The 15345-nt window shown below is 36.1% G+C and overlaps 1 protein-coding gene across 3 annotated transcripts in view; it reads left to right on the forward strand.

The window, feature by feature from the left end:
- The window catches only part of LNPEP (leucyl and cystinyl aminopeptidase), a 99510-nt gene that overhangs the window by 49812 nt on the left and 34353 nt on the right, over positions 1 to 15345 (forward strand). For all 3 annotated transcript variants that reach the window (XR_007150936.1, XM_047852987.1, XM_047853002.1), the window contains exons 5-9: positions 5020 to 5140; positions 5805 to 5959; positions 7980 to 8093; positions 9491 to 9625; positions 14311 to 14442. Coding sequence is in view for 2 of the 3 variants with exons in the window: in XM_047852987.1 (XP_047708943.1) it covers positions 5020 to 5140; positions 5805 to 5959; positions 7980 to 8093; positions 9491 to 9625; positions 14311 to 14442 (657 nt within the window). In the remaining variant the exon portion in view is untranslated. The remainder of the gene's footprint in view (positions 1 to 5019; positions 5141 to 5804; positions 5960 to 7979; positions 8094 to 9490; positions 9626 to 14310; positions 14443 to 15345) is intronic.

Here is a 15345-nt window from a genome sequence, read left to right on the forward strand (position 1 = left end):
TGGATTCTTCTGTATAGCCAAGCTGAATTATTCACTGCTTAAATGCTCAGGTTTATAACTTATTCTCACATAGAGAGAGGAGGATGGGGAAAAGGGAGAGAGAGGGAAAGAGATTGATTGAGACTGAGATTGAGAGAGAGGAATTTGGGGTGGCTGTTTTTTTTCTTTTTCTTTTAATTTACATGTATTAGGAAGCAGCATGGTTAAACATGGACTCTGGAGTCCTACTTCTACAGCTTACTAGAATGTACTCTTGGGCAGATTACTCTGTTATCCTGTCTAAACCTTACCTTCTACAAATCTAGTACTGTCTCGCCTATATTAGCCTGCCCTCTCAAGGATTCAATTGTAAACTTTTTGTAAAGCATTTAGTACCTGGTAGATAGTAATACACACACACACACACACACACACACACACACATATACAAATTACACTCTTTTTTATCCATTTGCAAACATATTGTGAACTTTCTTTCATGTCTGTAAATATAAAATATAAGTTAAAAAAAATCTTTTTTTACATTTTATTTATTTTTGATAGACAGAGGCAGAGCACAGAGTGGGGGAGGGGCAGAGAGAGAGGGAGACACAGAATCTGAAGCAGGCTCCAGGCTCCGAGCTGTCAGCACAGAGCCCAACTCGGGACTCGGACTCACAAACCACGAGATCATGACCTGAGCTGAAGTCGGACGCTTAACCGACTGAGCTACCCAGGCACCCCTAAAATACAACTTTTAATGCTACCCAACACCCACGTATTTCCAAATGCATTTTGGAAAAATTAATGTTATACAAATAAACATTTTATTAATTTTCTCTCTTTTTATTAGGATGAGGGAAGAATCTAACATGCATGGAGCTATGCATTAATATATGCGTTAATCCCATATTGTTGATGAAGAAATAGTGTGTCAGAGAGGTTAAGTAATTGGCCCAAGATTACGTAGTAAGTGATAGTCAGGATTGTACTGTCCACTGCAATATGCTGTTGCTCACACCAAATGACATAAATAACTTCTGTATACATGGTGACCAGAAATTTAGGCTTGAAATCTAACACAAGATTTGTGTCACACTAAAATGTTGTAATCTTTAGGATGGATGCTGTTTTGTAGTATTTGACATTTCATAAGATTCACAAGGCCTGTTTCACAAGATTCAGGAATAAGGCAGTAGGGCTTTACTAATGTCCGTCTCACCAAACAACTAAAAATGTCACAGTTGACTGTAGATTATTAAACAAGCCCTCTTTAGTGATAAAGACTACTATGTTGTTGAACTTTTTCAAAAAAGGGGAACATTTGTTTTTATCATTTATGTCTATTCTTCAGTGTTCCTTACCCTCTGTGTTCAGTAATGCCAGAATTACCTAAAAATTTCTAGGCTGGTTTTAAAAGACTCTGCTTTGTTTATCTTGAGGTTTTTGTTTTGTTTTTGCCATTGCCTGATGTTGTTTTTCACCATAGACAGGTCTAATCTGTAGAATCAGAGTGTAGTGGTGGTTAGATGGATGTGGATACCATGCCTATCTAACATTCAAACAGAACCTTCAATGGTATTATCCAAGTGAAGTTACAATTTTGATTTATTCATATTCAGTCAGGAACATGACCTAGTTATGAGTTACCACGAACAACATCTACCTCAAGTATCTCTTCACCAGGCAAGGACGTTGTACGTAATTTACATTATTCTCCTAAAGTCCCATCTCATTATTTATTCTGAATAAACTTGAGACTGGTATGTGTGTGTGGGTTTTTTTGTGTGTGTTTTTGTTTTGTTTTATTTCATTTTGTTTTCTTTTAGGAATTTATACTTTTGTGTGTGAAGCTTTCTGTTTAGGAAAGCTCATGTTTTTCAGGAAGCTTAATATCAAAATTCTAGTATTTTCTGTATTTATAAATCTTGCAGGCCATGTTGTCCTTTTTTGGGGGTGAGGTTTTATTCTATTTTCTTCTTTTATCTAGGTTTTTCTTTTTACTAAATTAAGAAATAGATTAAGTTAAACTTAATAAATCTTCAGTCTTAACCCTTTTCTTTGATATTTGGTCAAGAATCTTTACAGTTGTGTCTTTTAGAAATCTCCCCAAGGTCTTAGCAAGAAATCTTGCAAGAAAAATTTTAACTTGTAAGTGTTACAGTCTGAGTGCCAGTTGACTTCTATTTAACAGTGTTTAGAGTTCTCTTATCAAGCCCAGAATACTGGTCAATACGCTTGACTTTTTGTTGAACTAGGTTGTTTTCTCTGTTTGTTAATGCTTCTGTTGCTCTTTTTTTTTTTTTTTTTAATTTTTTTTTTCAATGTTTATTTATTTTTGGGACAGAGAGAGATAGAGCACAAATGGGGGAGGGGCAGAGAGAGAGGGAGACACAGAATCGGAAACAGGCTCCAGGCTCTGAGCCATCAGCCCAGAGCCGGACGCGGGCTCGAACTCACGGACCGCGAGATCGTGACCTGGCTGAAGTCGGACGCTTAACCGACTGCGCCACCCAGGCGCCCCACTTCTGTTGCTCTTAAAACAAGCTGAACAATAATTATAATGACCTGATTATTTATCTCTAGTGAGAACTCGTAGTATGTCTTCTTTTGAGGGGTGGGGGAAGAAGAAGAAGTAGAAGGAAAGAGCAAATATAATGACTTTTTTCCTAGTCATTGTATTCCAGAAATGGAATCCGTAGGTCAGGTTCCATTTTCATGTGAACTTTTGCTCTTCCTTTACTTTTCCTCTAAGGGAAGGTGCTTTCACACACATTTGGGAGTGGCCAAATGGTATATATGGCAGAAAGATGTTGAAGGAGGGAATCTGGGGGTTTATGGGTGGTGTTTCCATTGGGATAGCATCTCCTAGGTGTTTGAATTAACTATAACATAAAAATACATATGTTTGGAAAGAATGGCAGAGATAATAAGGATTTGTCTCAAATTCCTAGTGATCTTGGTATAGTTACTTACAGTGGTAGAGAGTATAAAAAGAATATGTCAGGCTTCCTCCCACCCCCGCCGCCCCGTAACATTGACTTCAGAGGGGGAAAGATGCAGGAAGTACCCACATCACCAAGAGAAGCTGGTAGTTCCTTTGGCAGGCCAAGGGATGCAGGTGGTATGGTGGCCTCATGATATGGGAGAATTAAATTTCTTCATAATTACTTAGAAAGCAACATAGTTTTAATTTACTAACTCCAGTCCTAGATGCTTTATCTTCTAGTAACTATTGCCACAAATGCTGCTCTACTCACACATATTTTGCCCTATTTCTTTTGGGACTGTGTATATATATATATATATATATTTTTTTTTTAATTTATTTATTCTTGAGAGAGAGAGAGCATGTGCAGGAGAAATGCAGAGAGAGAGGGAAAGAGAGAGAGTCCCAAGCAGGCTCTGCACTGTCAGTACAGAGCCCAATGTGGGGCTCGAACTCATGATCTGTGAGATTATGACCTGAGCTGAAATCAAGAGGCAGACGCTTGATCAACTGAGATACCCAGGCACCCCAGGACTGATAGTAATTAGCCATGTACTGAACATTTATATCATGCCATGCACTAGTCTAAGTTCTTTATATTATTTAGCTCATTTAATTTTCACAGGAACCCAGGGAGGGTAAGGAGCTACTTTTATCACCTTTTTACAGATAAGGAAATTGAGGTTAACCAACCTGCTCAAGGTCACACAACTAGCAGAGATTTGAACCCAGCACTCTAACTACAGAGCCTTTACCCTTAATTTTGTTTTTTGTTTACTTAAAAAATTTTTTGTGTTACATTTAATTTTTATGCCATGTTACCTCCATGTTTTTGTGATTAATGATATGTTCTATAGACTAAAGCCCTACATTAAGACAATTATGATTGATATCTAGTTCACCTTTTAGAAATTATTGACAGTTTTTCAGTCCTTTAATGAAAGAAGTAAATTTAATTTGGAGTTAGAGTTCATCAGTGCATTTTTGTCCAAGTGATGAGTTGTTCAGTAAGTCTCCATTTCCCACCTTTTCAGATTTTTTTTTGAAATTTTTATTTTCTGCTATGTCTTGTCCATATATCATATTCCCAGGTGAGTATGGAGATTTTTTCAATCAATTGAAAAACAATATATATTGCTTTTTAAAACCCATTGCTTTTAACATAATTGCTTAAATTTTGCCTTTTGATACTTACTGAACAAGATGTTTACAGTTAGTTGCAGCTTATGTGTTTAACATGCATTTAGTCAGAAAAGGAAAGCAAGAATAAAAATTTAAATAATGTTGGGGATTGTCTCTGCCTTCCCCTTTAGTGAGCATGTATCCTGGAATGAATGGGCAATGTGAATATGAATCTATTATCCCTAAGTTGGTTTTAGTTACTGTGTACAACTCACTGAATGATTCTGTGGGTATGATTATTTTTTTTATACAACATGATCCATGAAAACAAGCCAACAACTGGAAAAAAGGAAGCAGTCCCAAGGTTGGAAGAAAATCTGGCTGTGTCATACTTACTAAAAGAGAATGCATTGGTCTGTAATAGGTTTTTCCAGGGTAATTTCAACAAATGCGCAATTTCTGCCTTGTGTGTTTACTTTAGAACTAACTCCTTTATGTGACTCCTTTGTATGGGTGTCTGTTTGATGCCAGATTCTGTAATAGGTTCTAGAAAGATGAGAATTTGTTTTGTCCTTCAAATAATTTGGTCTGATGGCTCATAGGTAAGGAAGGACAACTTGAGGTAATGGAGAAGATAAGTATAAAATTAATAGTTTGAGACTGTTCTGTTGAGAATGTTCTGTTAACCTAAACAAATAAAAAACAAAACCAGTAAGTTTTTGAACATTGCTCTATGTGTGGAAGTAACTAGCTAAATTCTCCAGGGGAGAAAAGAATTAGAAGCAAGAGTTCCTGTCCTGTAAAATCTCATAAAGCTCTTTGTAATTCTCATATATGTGTCATGGTATTTATCTGAATATCATACCATTTTAGTTCTACCTGTCTTTATGTTATATGATATATATACATTTATGTATGTTTTCTTTTAGGTTTCTATATATGCTGTACCAGAAAAGATTGGTCAAGTTCACCATGCCTTGGAAACAACTGTGAAGCTTCTTGAATTCTATCAAAACTACTTTGAAATTCAATACCCACTTAAGAAATTGGGTAAGAATCCAACAGTGCCTCTGGTTTTCATTAGCATTATGACCTAGATTCATTTGGCAAATGTTTTGTAGAAAGCACTTTTTCTAAAATTATTTAAAGAGAAAACTAATAAACACCTAAAGCTTTAAAAATTGTTTACATTTGTTAAGATTATTTACATTCCCTAAAAGTAGCTGAATGTGGAGCTTAAAACATTTAGAAGTTTATGGAGCTGTTCCAAGGGCTTATACAGGTTCTGTGTAAGCGGCAATTTGCTTAGGGCTTTGTCTGCAGTCAGACTCTAACTTCCTAAGAAATTCTGTTTCACGGGAGGAAAACTGAGTAATAGATGCTTAGGAAAGCAAGAGCTGGTCCTGGATAGAAGAACGTTGGGCCTGTACTTTGTCTTTCTTGCTCTAGGAAGTTGATTCATTGTGAAAGAATTATATATCTCTTTCTTTGTGAAGGGACAGAGCAATGGTGACTCCACAGGAATTGGTCAGGTCTTTCTCAACTGACCGATAGGTGGGGAACATACAAGACTAGAGTAAGGTTCGATTTGCCAAGAGTATAAAATGAACTCCCTGTCTTTTGATTCACAGTGATAAACCAATGGGTAAAATATTTTTTGGGGGGAGTGCCTTAGATGAGCGAAATTTGATCACTTCTTTCTTCACATGTTCAGATTTGGTGGCTATTCCTGACTTTGAAGCAGGAGCAATGGAAAATTGGGGTTTGCTCACTTTCCGTGAAGAGACACTTCTGTATGACAATAATACTTCTTCAGTGGCGGATAGAAAACTGGTTACTAAAATCATTGCTCATGAGCTCTCCCATCAGGTATTAATAGCCATGACTATTATATTTAATACTTATAGTATTTTAGAATAAGAAAATAAGTTAAGTAACAATTTTAAGATAAGAAATTGGAATAAGCTAATAGAAATTCGGCCTTTTATTGTAGTATTGCCTTTCATAATAAAATGGTGGGTTTTTTTGTTTGTTTTTGTTTGTTTTTGTTCTTTGTTTTTTTTAACACAAACATGATCATCAAATGAAAATGCTATCTAGGGGTGCCTGGCTGGCTCATTTGGAGGAGTACGCAATTCTTGATCTCAGGGTCATGAGTTCGAGCTCCACATGGTGTGCAGAGATTACTCAAATACGTAAATACATACATACATACATACATACATACATACATACTTAAAAGAAATTGCTATCTAATGTTTGTATAGGATTTTACAGTTTATAAAGCATTTTCACATCCATATGTCATTTACTTTTCATAACAGCTGTGAGGTAGGTGATGATCCCATTTTATAGATGTGGAAATTGAGAATGTAAGTAAATGACTTACCCAAAGTCACAGAGCTAATAATTGGCAGCACTGGCCCTTGAAGAACCACTGTCTCCTCAAGGTGTTTCTCCTTTTTTGCCCCCAATAATACACAGCTGTTTCACCTCTGACAATTGCCAGCCCCTCAGTATAACTTTGTGGCAGAGAAACCCGTCCCCTAAATTGCATTCTCTTCTGACATCTCTTGGACTGTAGTTGTCAAGACTAGATTTATATTTTCTTCTCTTGCTCAAACTGGGTTCTTTGTTAATTTGAGAGAGGGAGGGTACTCTTTGTATGACAAGGAGAAGAAGAAAGAAAATTATATGGGTACGTGAACCCCCCTCTTTCTTTCTCAACACCTTGTCTTTCTTTTGTCCCTTGATGAGGTGCATAGCAGTGTTGGGTGTAGTTTGGGGGCGTCATGATTGAGGGACAACGTGGAAGAAGAGTAGCATGCACTCTGGTCAGTTTGGTCCCTGTCTCAAACTCCTATATGTGTGAGATTCTAGAGCTTTTGTGAAGACTTCGTAATGGGCTTGCATATGAAGCACATACTTAGTGATAATTATGATTTTAGGCATGTAGACAAGTTATCCTTTAGGGGATCTTCTCTAGGTCTGTTATTTCTGGGGCCTCCCCATCACCACTTCTCAGTTACTTCTTCTTTAAGACATATATTCCTCGGAAGCAGGTTTTAAAATAATATCTTTGAAAAACATGTTATTGTAATTCTCAAAAGTGTTTTGTTTCCATACCCAGTAACCTTATTATTTTGCTGCTGATTTGAGATGAGCCCCAGATGTCACTAAATCGCACACCCTATAACCTACCACTCTCCATTGCAGAGATTTTTGAGATACATTTTTTTTTGAAGAGTCTCCTTTCATTGTTTTCCTTCTTATTATTATTTTATAGATGAAGACATTTAATGATATTTCTTATTTCATTTATTTATATGCATGCCAGCTTTCTTAAAGAATATTGTTTGAATTCTCTTTTCAATCATGTAAATACTGTCCTCAACTTGGGTAACTGAGGAGAAACATGAAATATAGGCTCTCTGTAGGAAAATCTCTCAGAAATTTATTTTTAAGTTGTAATGGATGGCTGAAGATATAGAATAGAAATAATCTTACTAACTTGATAGTAGTAGGTAGAAGAATTTCATTATCTAGGAAATACCACTTTTAATGAAGTAGCGAAAAACTGTTTTTGTTTACCTAGTAAACAGGGTTTATATGTTAATTTGATAAATATGCTAACTAACTGTGGTTTTTGCTTGTTTTCCCATTCAACAAGGTAAAATGTTAAACTTTTCATTTTCATTTTAGAGTTAATTTATACAAATTTTTTGTAAGTCTTTAATTTGAATATAGTTTGTTTTACCTAATAACTGCATTTTTAAGTAATTATAATCTAGCTAAAGGGGATGAAGCTGACAATTTAATTATTAGAAAATTCTTGACAGTATAAATATTGTGTTGGTTAGTAGGATTTTTTGTTTTGTTTTCCCCACAGTGGTTTGGTAATCTAGTAACAATGGAGTGGTGGAATGATCTATGGCTAAATGAAGGGTTTGCTACTTTCATGGAGTATTTCTCCTTGGAAAAAATATTCAAAGAGCTTTCTAGTGTAAGTATACTGTTTATTAGACGTGCTATAAATCATATTTGCCCCGTATTTTATAGTCATTTGGAGTGCTAAAAATGTTTCTAGAAAGATACAATAAAATTGACACTTGTTACTGATAGCTTATACCTCTTGAGATTTGACAGTGAAAATTAAGCTTTTACTTATTGATATATTTCATTGAAAGCTGAAATTATGTGCAATTATTTCACACTTTGTTAAGATGAACATTTAAAACCGCTTTACTACATTTATTTCCAATAGATGTGGCTCTTCTTGAAGGAGTTTAAATTAAGTTGAAAAGCCTTTTTAGCAAAACAAAACTTTTTATCCTTTGTATAAAGAGAGAAAAAAAATAAGACATTTTGTAGCAATACTCTCTCCCTGTTACCACTGTGATCATTCTTGTAACAGTGATAACATAGGTTCATACAGACAAGTAATTTGCCCTGTGTGCCCTTTTCAATGACTTGGGACATCGTTCTGTCATAGGGAGTATAATATTGTTGTTACTGTGTTCCTAGACTTCCTGGGGAAAGGGAATGGTATGACAGGTATTGCCAAATAATCCAAGCAATAGGTGGGAAAGTATAAAGATCCCATTCACCCTTAAAATTCTGTGACGTTCTATTAAACTTCCTGAATATACGATCCAAGACTGCTTCAAAACAGGGATACTCTTAAGAGCTTTCAATTTGAAATTTTTGTGTAAGTCCAGTTCAAAAACTTCAGGTAAGTAGAAGGAACTTATTTTTAGCCAGAATACTAAGCAAAGTATTCTAAATCTATGTATGTGACTTAATTAAGCAACCAGATACACAGTTTCACCACTGGGTGGTGCCCAGAATGTTTAAAACCTTCTAATGTATATTCTGGGGGAGCTCATCTGCTGAGCTATCAAAGAATTCTATTTAAGTATTATATTTTACTTCAAATGAACCTCAGTGAAGGGAAATGTATATTATCTTAATAGAAACCTGGACTACATATGAGAAATGAGCTTAAGGACCAGTTTTTATTTTTGCTTTTTAATTGTAAATGTTATTTTAAAAGTACACACTAACCATCTTAGAATATTTACTTTGAATACCTGGATTTGGCACATTTGGTCGCTTTAATAGTAGATTCTTAATTAATCCTTATGCTGTGGGTTAGGAAATAATAATGTTTTTCATATGGTCAGGACGTTATCATTTTATTTTTAAATTTAAGGAATATGAATGAAAGTCTCTCTATTCTTACACTTTCAAAAGCCTATTTTCTGAAGTTTAGTAAAGATGGGTATTTTTTAATAATGACCTTAAACAGGTAATTAATCTAATTCATATAAATAATTACTATATTTTCCTTTGCCTTTGATAATGTTGATGGTTTCATAATCTGTTTGATGTTTTTGCTAGTATGAAGATTTCTTAGATGCTCGATTTAAAACCATGAAGAAAGATTCCTTGAATTCATCTCATCCAATATCATCATCATCTGTTCAGTCTTCAGAACAGATCGAAGAAATGTTTGATTCTCTTTCCTATTTTAAGGTACCGCTCTACACATCAACTACCTGGAGTGGGTTTCAAATTAATTTCATATGTGAGCAAGCTTCATGATTTAAATTATTTTAAGCATTAAAACTAGATTATTTTAAAGATTAGAGATTACTTTAAGATTATTTTCAGGTATACGTTTAAACTGTAAGATGTTTGCTTCTATTTAAATCTTGGTTTTAACTTTTTCTGGGTCTTTCTTTCTCTGATTTAAGTTCTTCTGACTGGTACAGTGGGTAATCAGATAATATAGCAACATATCTTTTAAAGTTGGTTCAGTCTCTGGATCTACAGGTAGAATATGTCCAGGGAAGGTCCTAAGCAAGCCCTTAGCTGTGTTATTGAGGATTGAAAGATGTTCAAAGTCACAGTTGCCAAAACTCAAAAACAAAAAGAGTATTTAAGAATTGAGAACTAGATTGCAGGATCAGAAGCACAGACTGCAGGTTTGGGAGTGAAGCAAAAACAGAAAACTGGGAACCTGATTAGGATTGCCATAGGTCAGAGAACAGAACAATGCCTCTCACAGTTGTGGTGGGGGGTGTGAATGTTAGGACTTACTTACCTCCTTACTCTGGCTGCCAAATTAATTGATTAATAAATGAATTCCTCCACTGGACAGAGAAAACACACAAAACACCTGAGATACAAACCATATCTTCAAGAAACTCAAAGTTTAGGTGGTAGGTACTTGTGAAGCACTAAGAGATGATATGTGCTGAATGAATGGTACAGACTTTTTTTTACCTAGGTTTATGAAGAGAACTTTTTTGTAGGAAAATGGAAATGGAAGGGAATTAAATAATAAAAAGATATGGATAAAGAGGAATGGTAAGTGTTGAGTATGGCAGGAATGGGACAATAAGGTCTACAAAGAGACAGTTCAGGAATACTGATGGGCAGGAAATTTTTGTTTAGGGAATAAATGCTTGATTGTGGCGGAAGCCATAAATGGAGTAGGGGAAAGATAGAAAAGGAGCTTGGGGCAGTTGTAGAAGGTTCTAAACGCCATCAGGAATCTGGACTTTTTCTGTAAGCATTGGGAAGCTTTAGAAGATTTTTCAGAGGAATTACTTGATTAAAGTTACTATTTATGAAAACTAATTTGTTCCAGCTTATAGATTTAAGTAGAGAGAGAACTAAAGTCAGGAAATTGCTGCTAAAGTCCAAGCATGACATGGTAAAGGATGAAATTAGGAGTGGTAGTGAAAATGGAAGAAAAATGATGAGTGTAAAAAAAAACATGGGATGGAGGGAAGTTCTTGAAGGATTTAGTGATAGGGTAAGACAGGTAAAGAAAGGGAGACATGTTTTCCAGGTTCACACCTGACTGACATGGAAAATGGTAGTACTGTTAACAAATAAGAAATAAGGAGTTTAATTAGCTATATTAAATATATTCCAGTTGGAGATACTGCCATGATTTTTAAAGCCTATATGGGATCCGTCGATAAAATTTTAAAACTTGTGGTTCTGTTCTTATACAGAACTGTCGATTTGAGATTTGTTCTTACAGAGCTCTGTCATCCTCTGACCACCATCCCCTAAACCCCAAATTCATTGTCTTATCATGTGGTCTCCACAGCATACCTAACCCCTGTCAATATGGTAACTACTTATTTCATGATTGGAAATCTGGCAAATGCCCCACATAATTGAGAAAAGTAGGATATTTTACCAATGTTATGTACAAGAACAAGTAAGTGTCACTAGGGAAATGTGTTTGACAGATATATTCTATTTGGGTTTTTTAATCTCCAAGCCTAATTCTTATGTAGATTGTCCCTTGAGGAGATCAACTAGGAAGTAAACTTAGAAAGAAAAGAAAAAAAAAAAAGTTCTGAAAAGTAAATGCCAGGGGCCACCAAAATGAGGTGGTTCCATGCAAGATGAGGATCCAGGGAGAGAGTGAGAGTGATGGCCAGTGAATAGGGGGAGGATGAAGAGTGCCCCCCAAAGCTCAATGCAGAAAGACTTCAAAGGATGAGTGAGTGATCAGTCATTCAAATGCCACTAGCAGGTTAAGATGAGCCTGGGAATTGATGTTGGTTTCAAGACAGCATGAAGTTCATCAGTGACCTTGATAAAACCACTTCTGGGGGCACCTGGGTGGCTCAGTTGGTTAAGCGGCCGACTTCGGCTCAGGTCATGATCTCGCGGTCCGTGAGTTCCAGCCCTGCATCAGGCTCTGTGCTGACAGCTCAGAGCCTGGAGCCTGTTTCAGATTCTGTGTCTCCCTCTCTCTCTGACCCTCCCCCGTTCATGCTCTGTCTCTCTCTGTCTCAAAAATAAAATAAAACATTAAAAAATTTAAAAAAAAACACTTCTAGCAGAGTGATGGTTGGAAGATTGCCTTAGAGAAAATGGAGATGGCAACTACAGACAGCTCTTTGAGGAGTTCACTACAGAGGGAAATAAGAAATAGGGTGATAACTAGAAGAGACATGGAGTTAAAAAAAGGAAGGACATCTTTTATTTGTTTTAAAGGAGGAATGAATGTTGCATAATTTTGTTAATGGGAATGTAATAGTAGGGAAAGTTGGTCATGCAGGGGTGAAAGGGATCTGTTGGGAACAAGAATGAGTACTTAAATTTATAGAACAAGTAACACCATGAAGCATGGTACAGAAATAAGAGAGTAATAGCTATTAAATTCAGTTATGTGTATCTGATAATCTTGACCTAATATTGCTACATTTTTACCAGAAGTGAAATTCAAAGACTATTTGAATTCCTTTTGTGTACGAGGTGTTGTTTTAGTCACTGAAATTGAGCTTTGCAGTGTTGCCCTCAATTATCATACAGTCTAGAAGAGGAAATAAAGATATATCTATCTAAATATATATTAAATATATACCTGTAGCAGATGAAGGAAGTGATACAAATTGCCCTTGAAGATGGAGAAATATTTCTATCTTAAATCAGGAAAGGCTTCACAAAGGTGTTTTTGGAAATGATGGCATGCACTTCAATGACTATATAGCGTGGCCTTAATAGTTGTATGCTGGATTCTGAATTATTAGTGTATGCTTATTGCCCTATACATTCATTAGTTCCAAACATATTTGAAGTAACTCTGCAGGAAGAAGAGAGATCTTGGTTATTTTAGCAACATGATATATTAAAATTGGAAATTGATGCACTCCCAAGTAGAGAGGCTTTTGAGAGTTCTGCTTGTTTATTGTCTCCTACAGTGAACCCATGAATTCAACTGGTACTTTTTTTTTTTTTCAATATATGAAGTTTATTGTCAAATTGGTTTCCATACAACACCCAGTGCTCATCCCAAAAGGTGCCCTCCTCAATACCTATCACCCACCCTCCCCTCCCTCCCACCCCCCATCAACCCTCAGTTTGTTCTCAGTTTTTAAGAGTCTCTTATGCTTTGGCTCTCTCCCACTCTAACCTCTTTTTTTTTTTCCTTCCCCTCCCCCATGGGTTCCTGTTAAGTTTCTCAGGATCACGTAAGAGTGAAAACATATGGTATCTGTCTTTCTCTGTATGGCTTATTTCACTTAGCATCACACTCTCCAGTTCCATCCACGTTGCTACAAAAGGCCATATTTCGTTCTTTCTCATTGCCCTGTAGTACTCCATTGTGTATATAAACCACAATTTCTTTATCCATTCATCAGTTGATGGACATTTAGGCTCTTTCCATAATTTGGCTATTGTTGAGAGTGCTGCTATAAACATTGGGGTACAAGTGCCCCTATGCATCAGTGCTCCTGTATCCCTTGGGTAAATTCCTAGCAGTGCTATTGCTGGGTCATCGGGTAGGTCTATTTTTAATTTTCTGAGGAACCTCCACACTGTTTTCCAGAGTGGCTGCACCAATTTGCATTCCCACCAACAGTGCAAGAGGGTTCCCGTTTCTCCACATCCTCGCCAGCATCTATAGTCTCCTGATTTGTTCATTTTGGCCACTCTGACTGGCGTGAGGTGATACCTGAGTGTGGTTTTGATTTGTATTTCCCTGATAAGGAGTGACGTTGAGCATCTTTTCATGTGCCTGTTGGCCATCCGGATGTCTTCTTTAGAGAAGTGTCTATTCATGTTTTCTGCCCATTTCTTCACTGGGTTATTTGTTTTTCGGGTGTGGAGTTTGGTGAGCTCTTTATAGATTTTGGATACTAGCCCTTTGTCCGATATGTCATTTGCAAATATCTTTTCCCATTCCGTTGGTTGCCTTTTAGTTTTGTTGGTTGTTTCCTTTGCTGTGCAGAAGCTTTTTATCTTCATAAGGTCCCAGTAATTCATTTTTGCTTTTAATTCCCTTCGACTGGTACTTTAAGCATTGGGGACAGGGATAGGGATTCAACAGAAAATTTGGCATGTTTTTCTATTAAAGATATATTCACAAACACTTAGCTTTTTAACATAACACTGAAACAGTAACTGATAAACCACATAAAAATGGCTCATAGTAGAATTAGTGCACATGGGAATCTGTTCCATTATTCTTTTGTCAAATCCTTTAAAATAATTTTTAAAGACAATTTGAACATAGTTTACATCAGATTATATGACACTAAATAACAGTGTATTATAACTAGGTTCTATAGTGCAAGTTTATACTTAGCATGATTGTATTTTGAATTTTAGATTGTCAATTCTATAAACTGATTGTAGTCCATTATTTTCCACCCCCTTCTCACTATTTTTTTTTAATTAAACAGGGAGCTTCTCTCTTGTTGATGCTGAAAACTTATCTTAGTGAGGATGTATTCCAAAATGCTGTTGTCTTTTACCTGCATAGTCATAGCTATGCATCCATTAAAAGTGATGATCTGTGGGATAGTTTTAATGAGGTAAGTGACCCGGATATTTTATTTAGTTCTTAAGAAAGAGAAGAGTTCTTCTACTTATATTCTTATCAAGTATATAAATAAGCTATAGTACCAAGGATATTTAAGACAGAGGCGGATGGAACACAGAATTAAAGGTCAAGAAACGGATATACTAGTCTTGAAATTATTGTGTGTAGCCTTGTATAACCATTTTTGTTCTATACCTTAGTCTCCATTCCTATTTAGTAGGAAAGTTGTCTTTTCTGAATTAATATATATTACTATATTCATTATTTGATTTTTTTCAAAAATCTATTTTCCTTTTCTCAGGCTTTTGCATTTTCCTCCCATTCATGATGTTTTTCCTACACTCTGCCCTATAAATCCTCCTCTCGTTTGTGGCCATACTCTTTCCTAGAAGCCCATCTTTGTAGAGAATCTATCACAAGCTGGCTGCCGTGAGCTGAATATTGCCCTTGGATCGTTTTGCTGTTTGGATTTTGTTGTGCCTGCAAATGTTCTAACAAGCAGTGTAATTAGGTGCCAGTTAGGCTTTAGAGCAGTACGTGAACCCATCCTCCATGGTGCATGTATGCCGACGGCATAGTCCTTACAAGCGTTTAGGTTTGTTGTTTCCCTGATCCAGATCAATGGTTCTTAATGTTTTGGAAGATCACAGACATATTTGAAACCGTGATAAAAATTCTGGACATATTCCCCAGTAAAACCACATATTCACAGTATCACACAAAGTTTCAAAGTTTTAGGGGCTCTGAAATTAAGAACTCCTACTCTAAATCTTTTCCATATACCCTTTCTCCTTTCTTGTCTTATCTCAAACCTTGTATTTTCTAGCCGCTAACCCTGGTGCTCAGAAGATACACCTTTCCTTCTCTCTTTGAAAAGGTGGATTAGTCCTTGACA

This window comes from Prionailurus viverrinus, chromosome A1, assembly GCF_022837055.1.
Source record: "Prionailurus viverrinus isolate Anna chromosome A1, UM_Priviv_1.0, whole genome shotgun sequence".
NCBI lineage: Eukaryota > Metazoa > Chordata > Mammalia > Carnivora > Felidae > Prionailurus > Prionailurus viverrinus.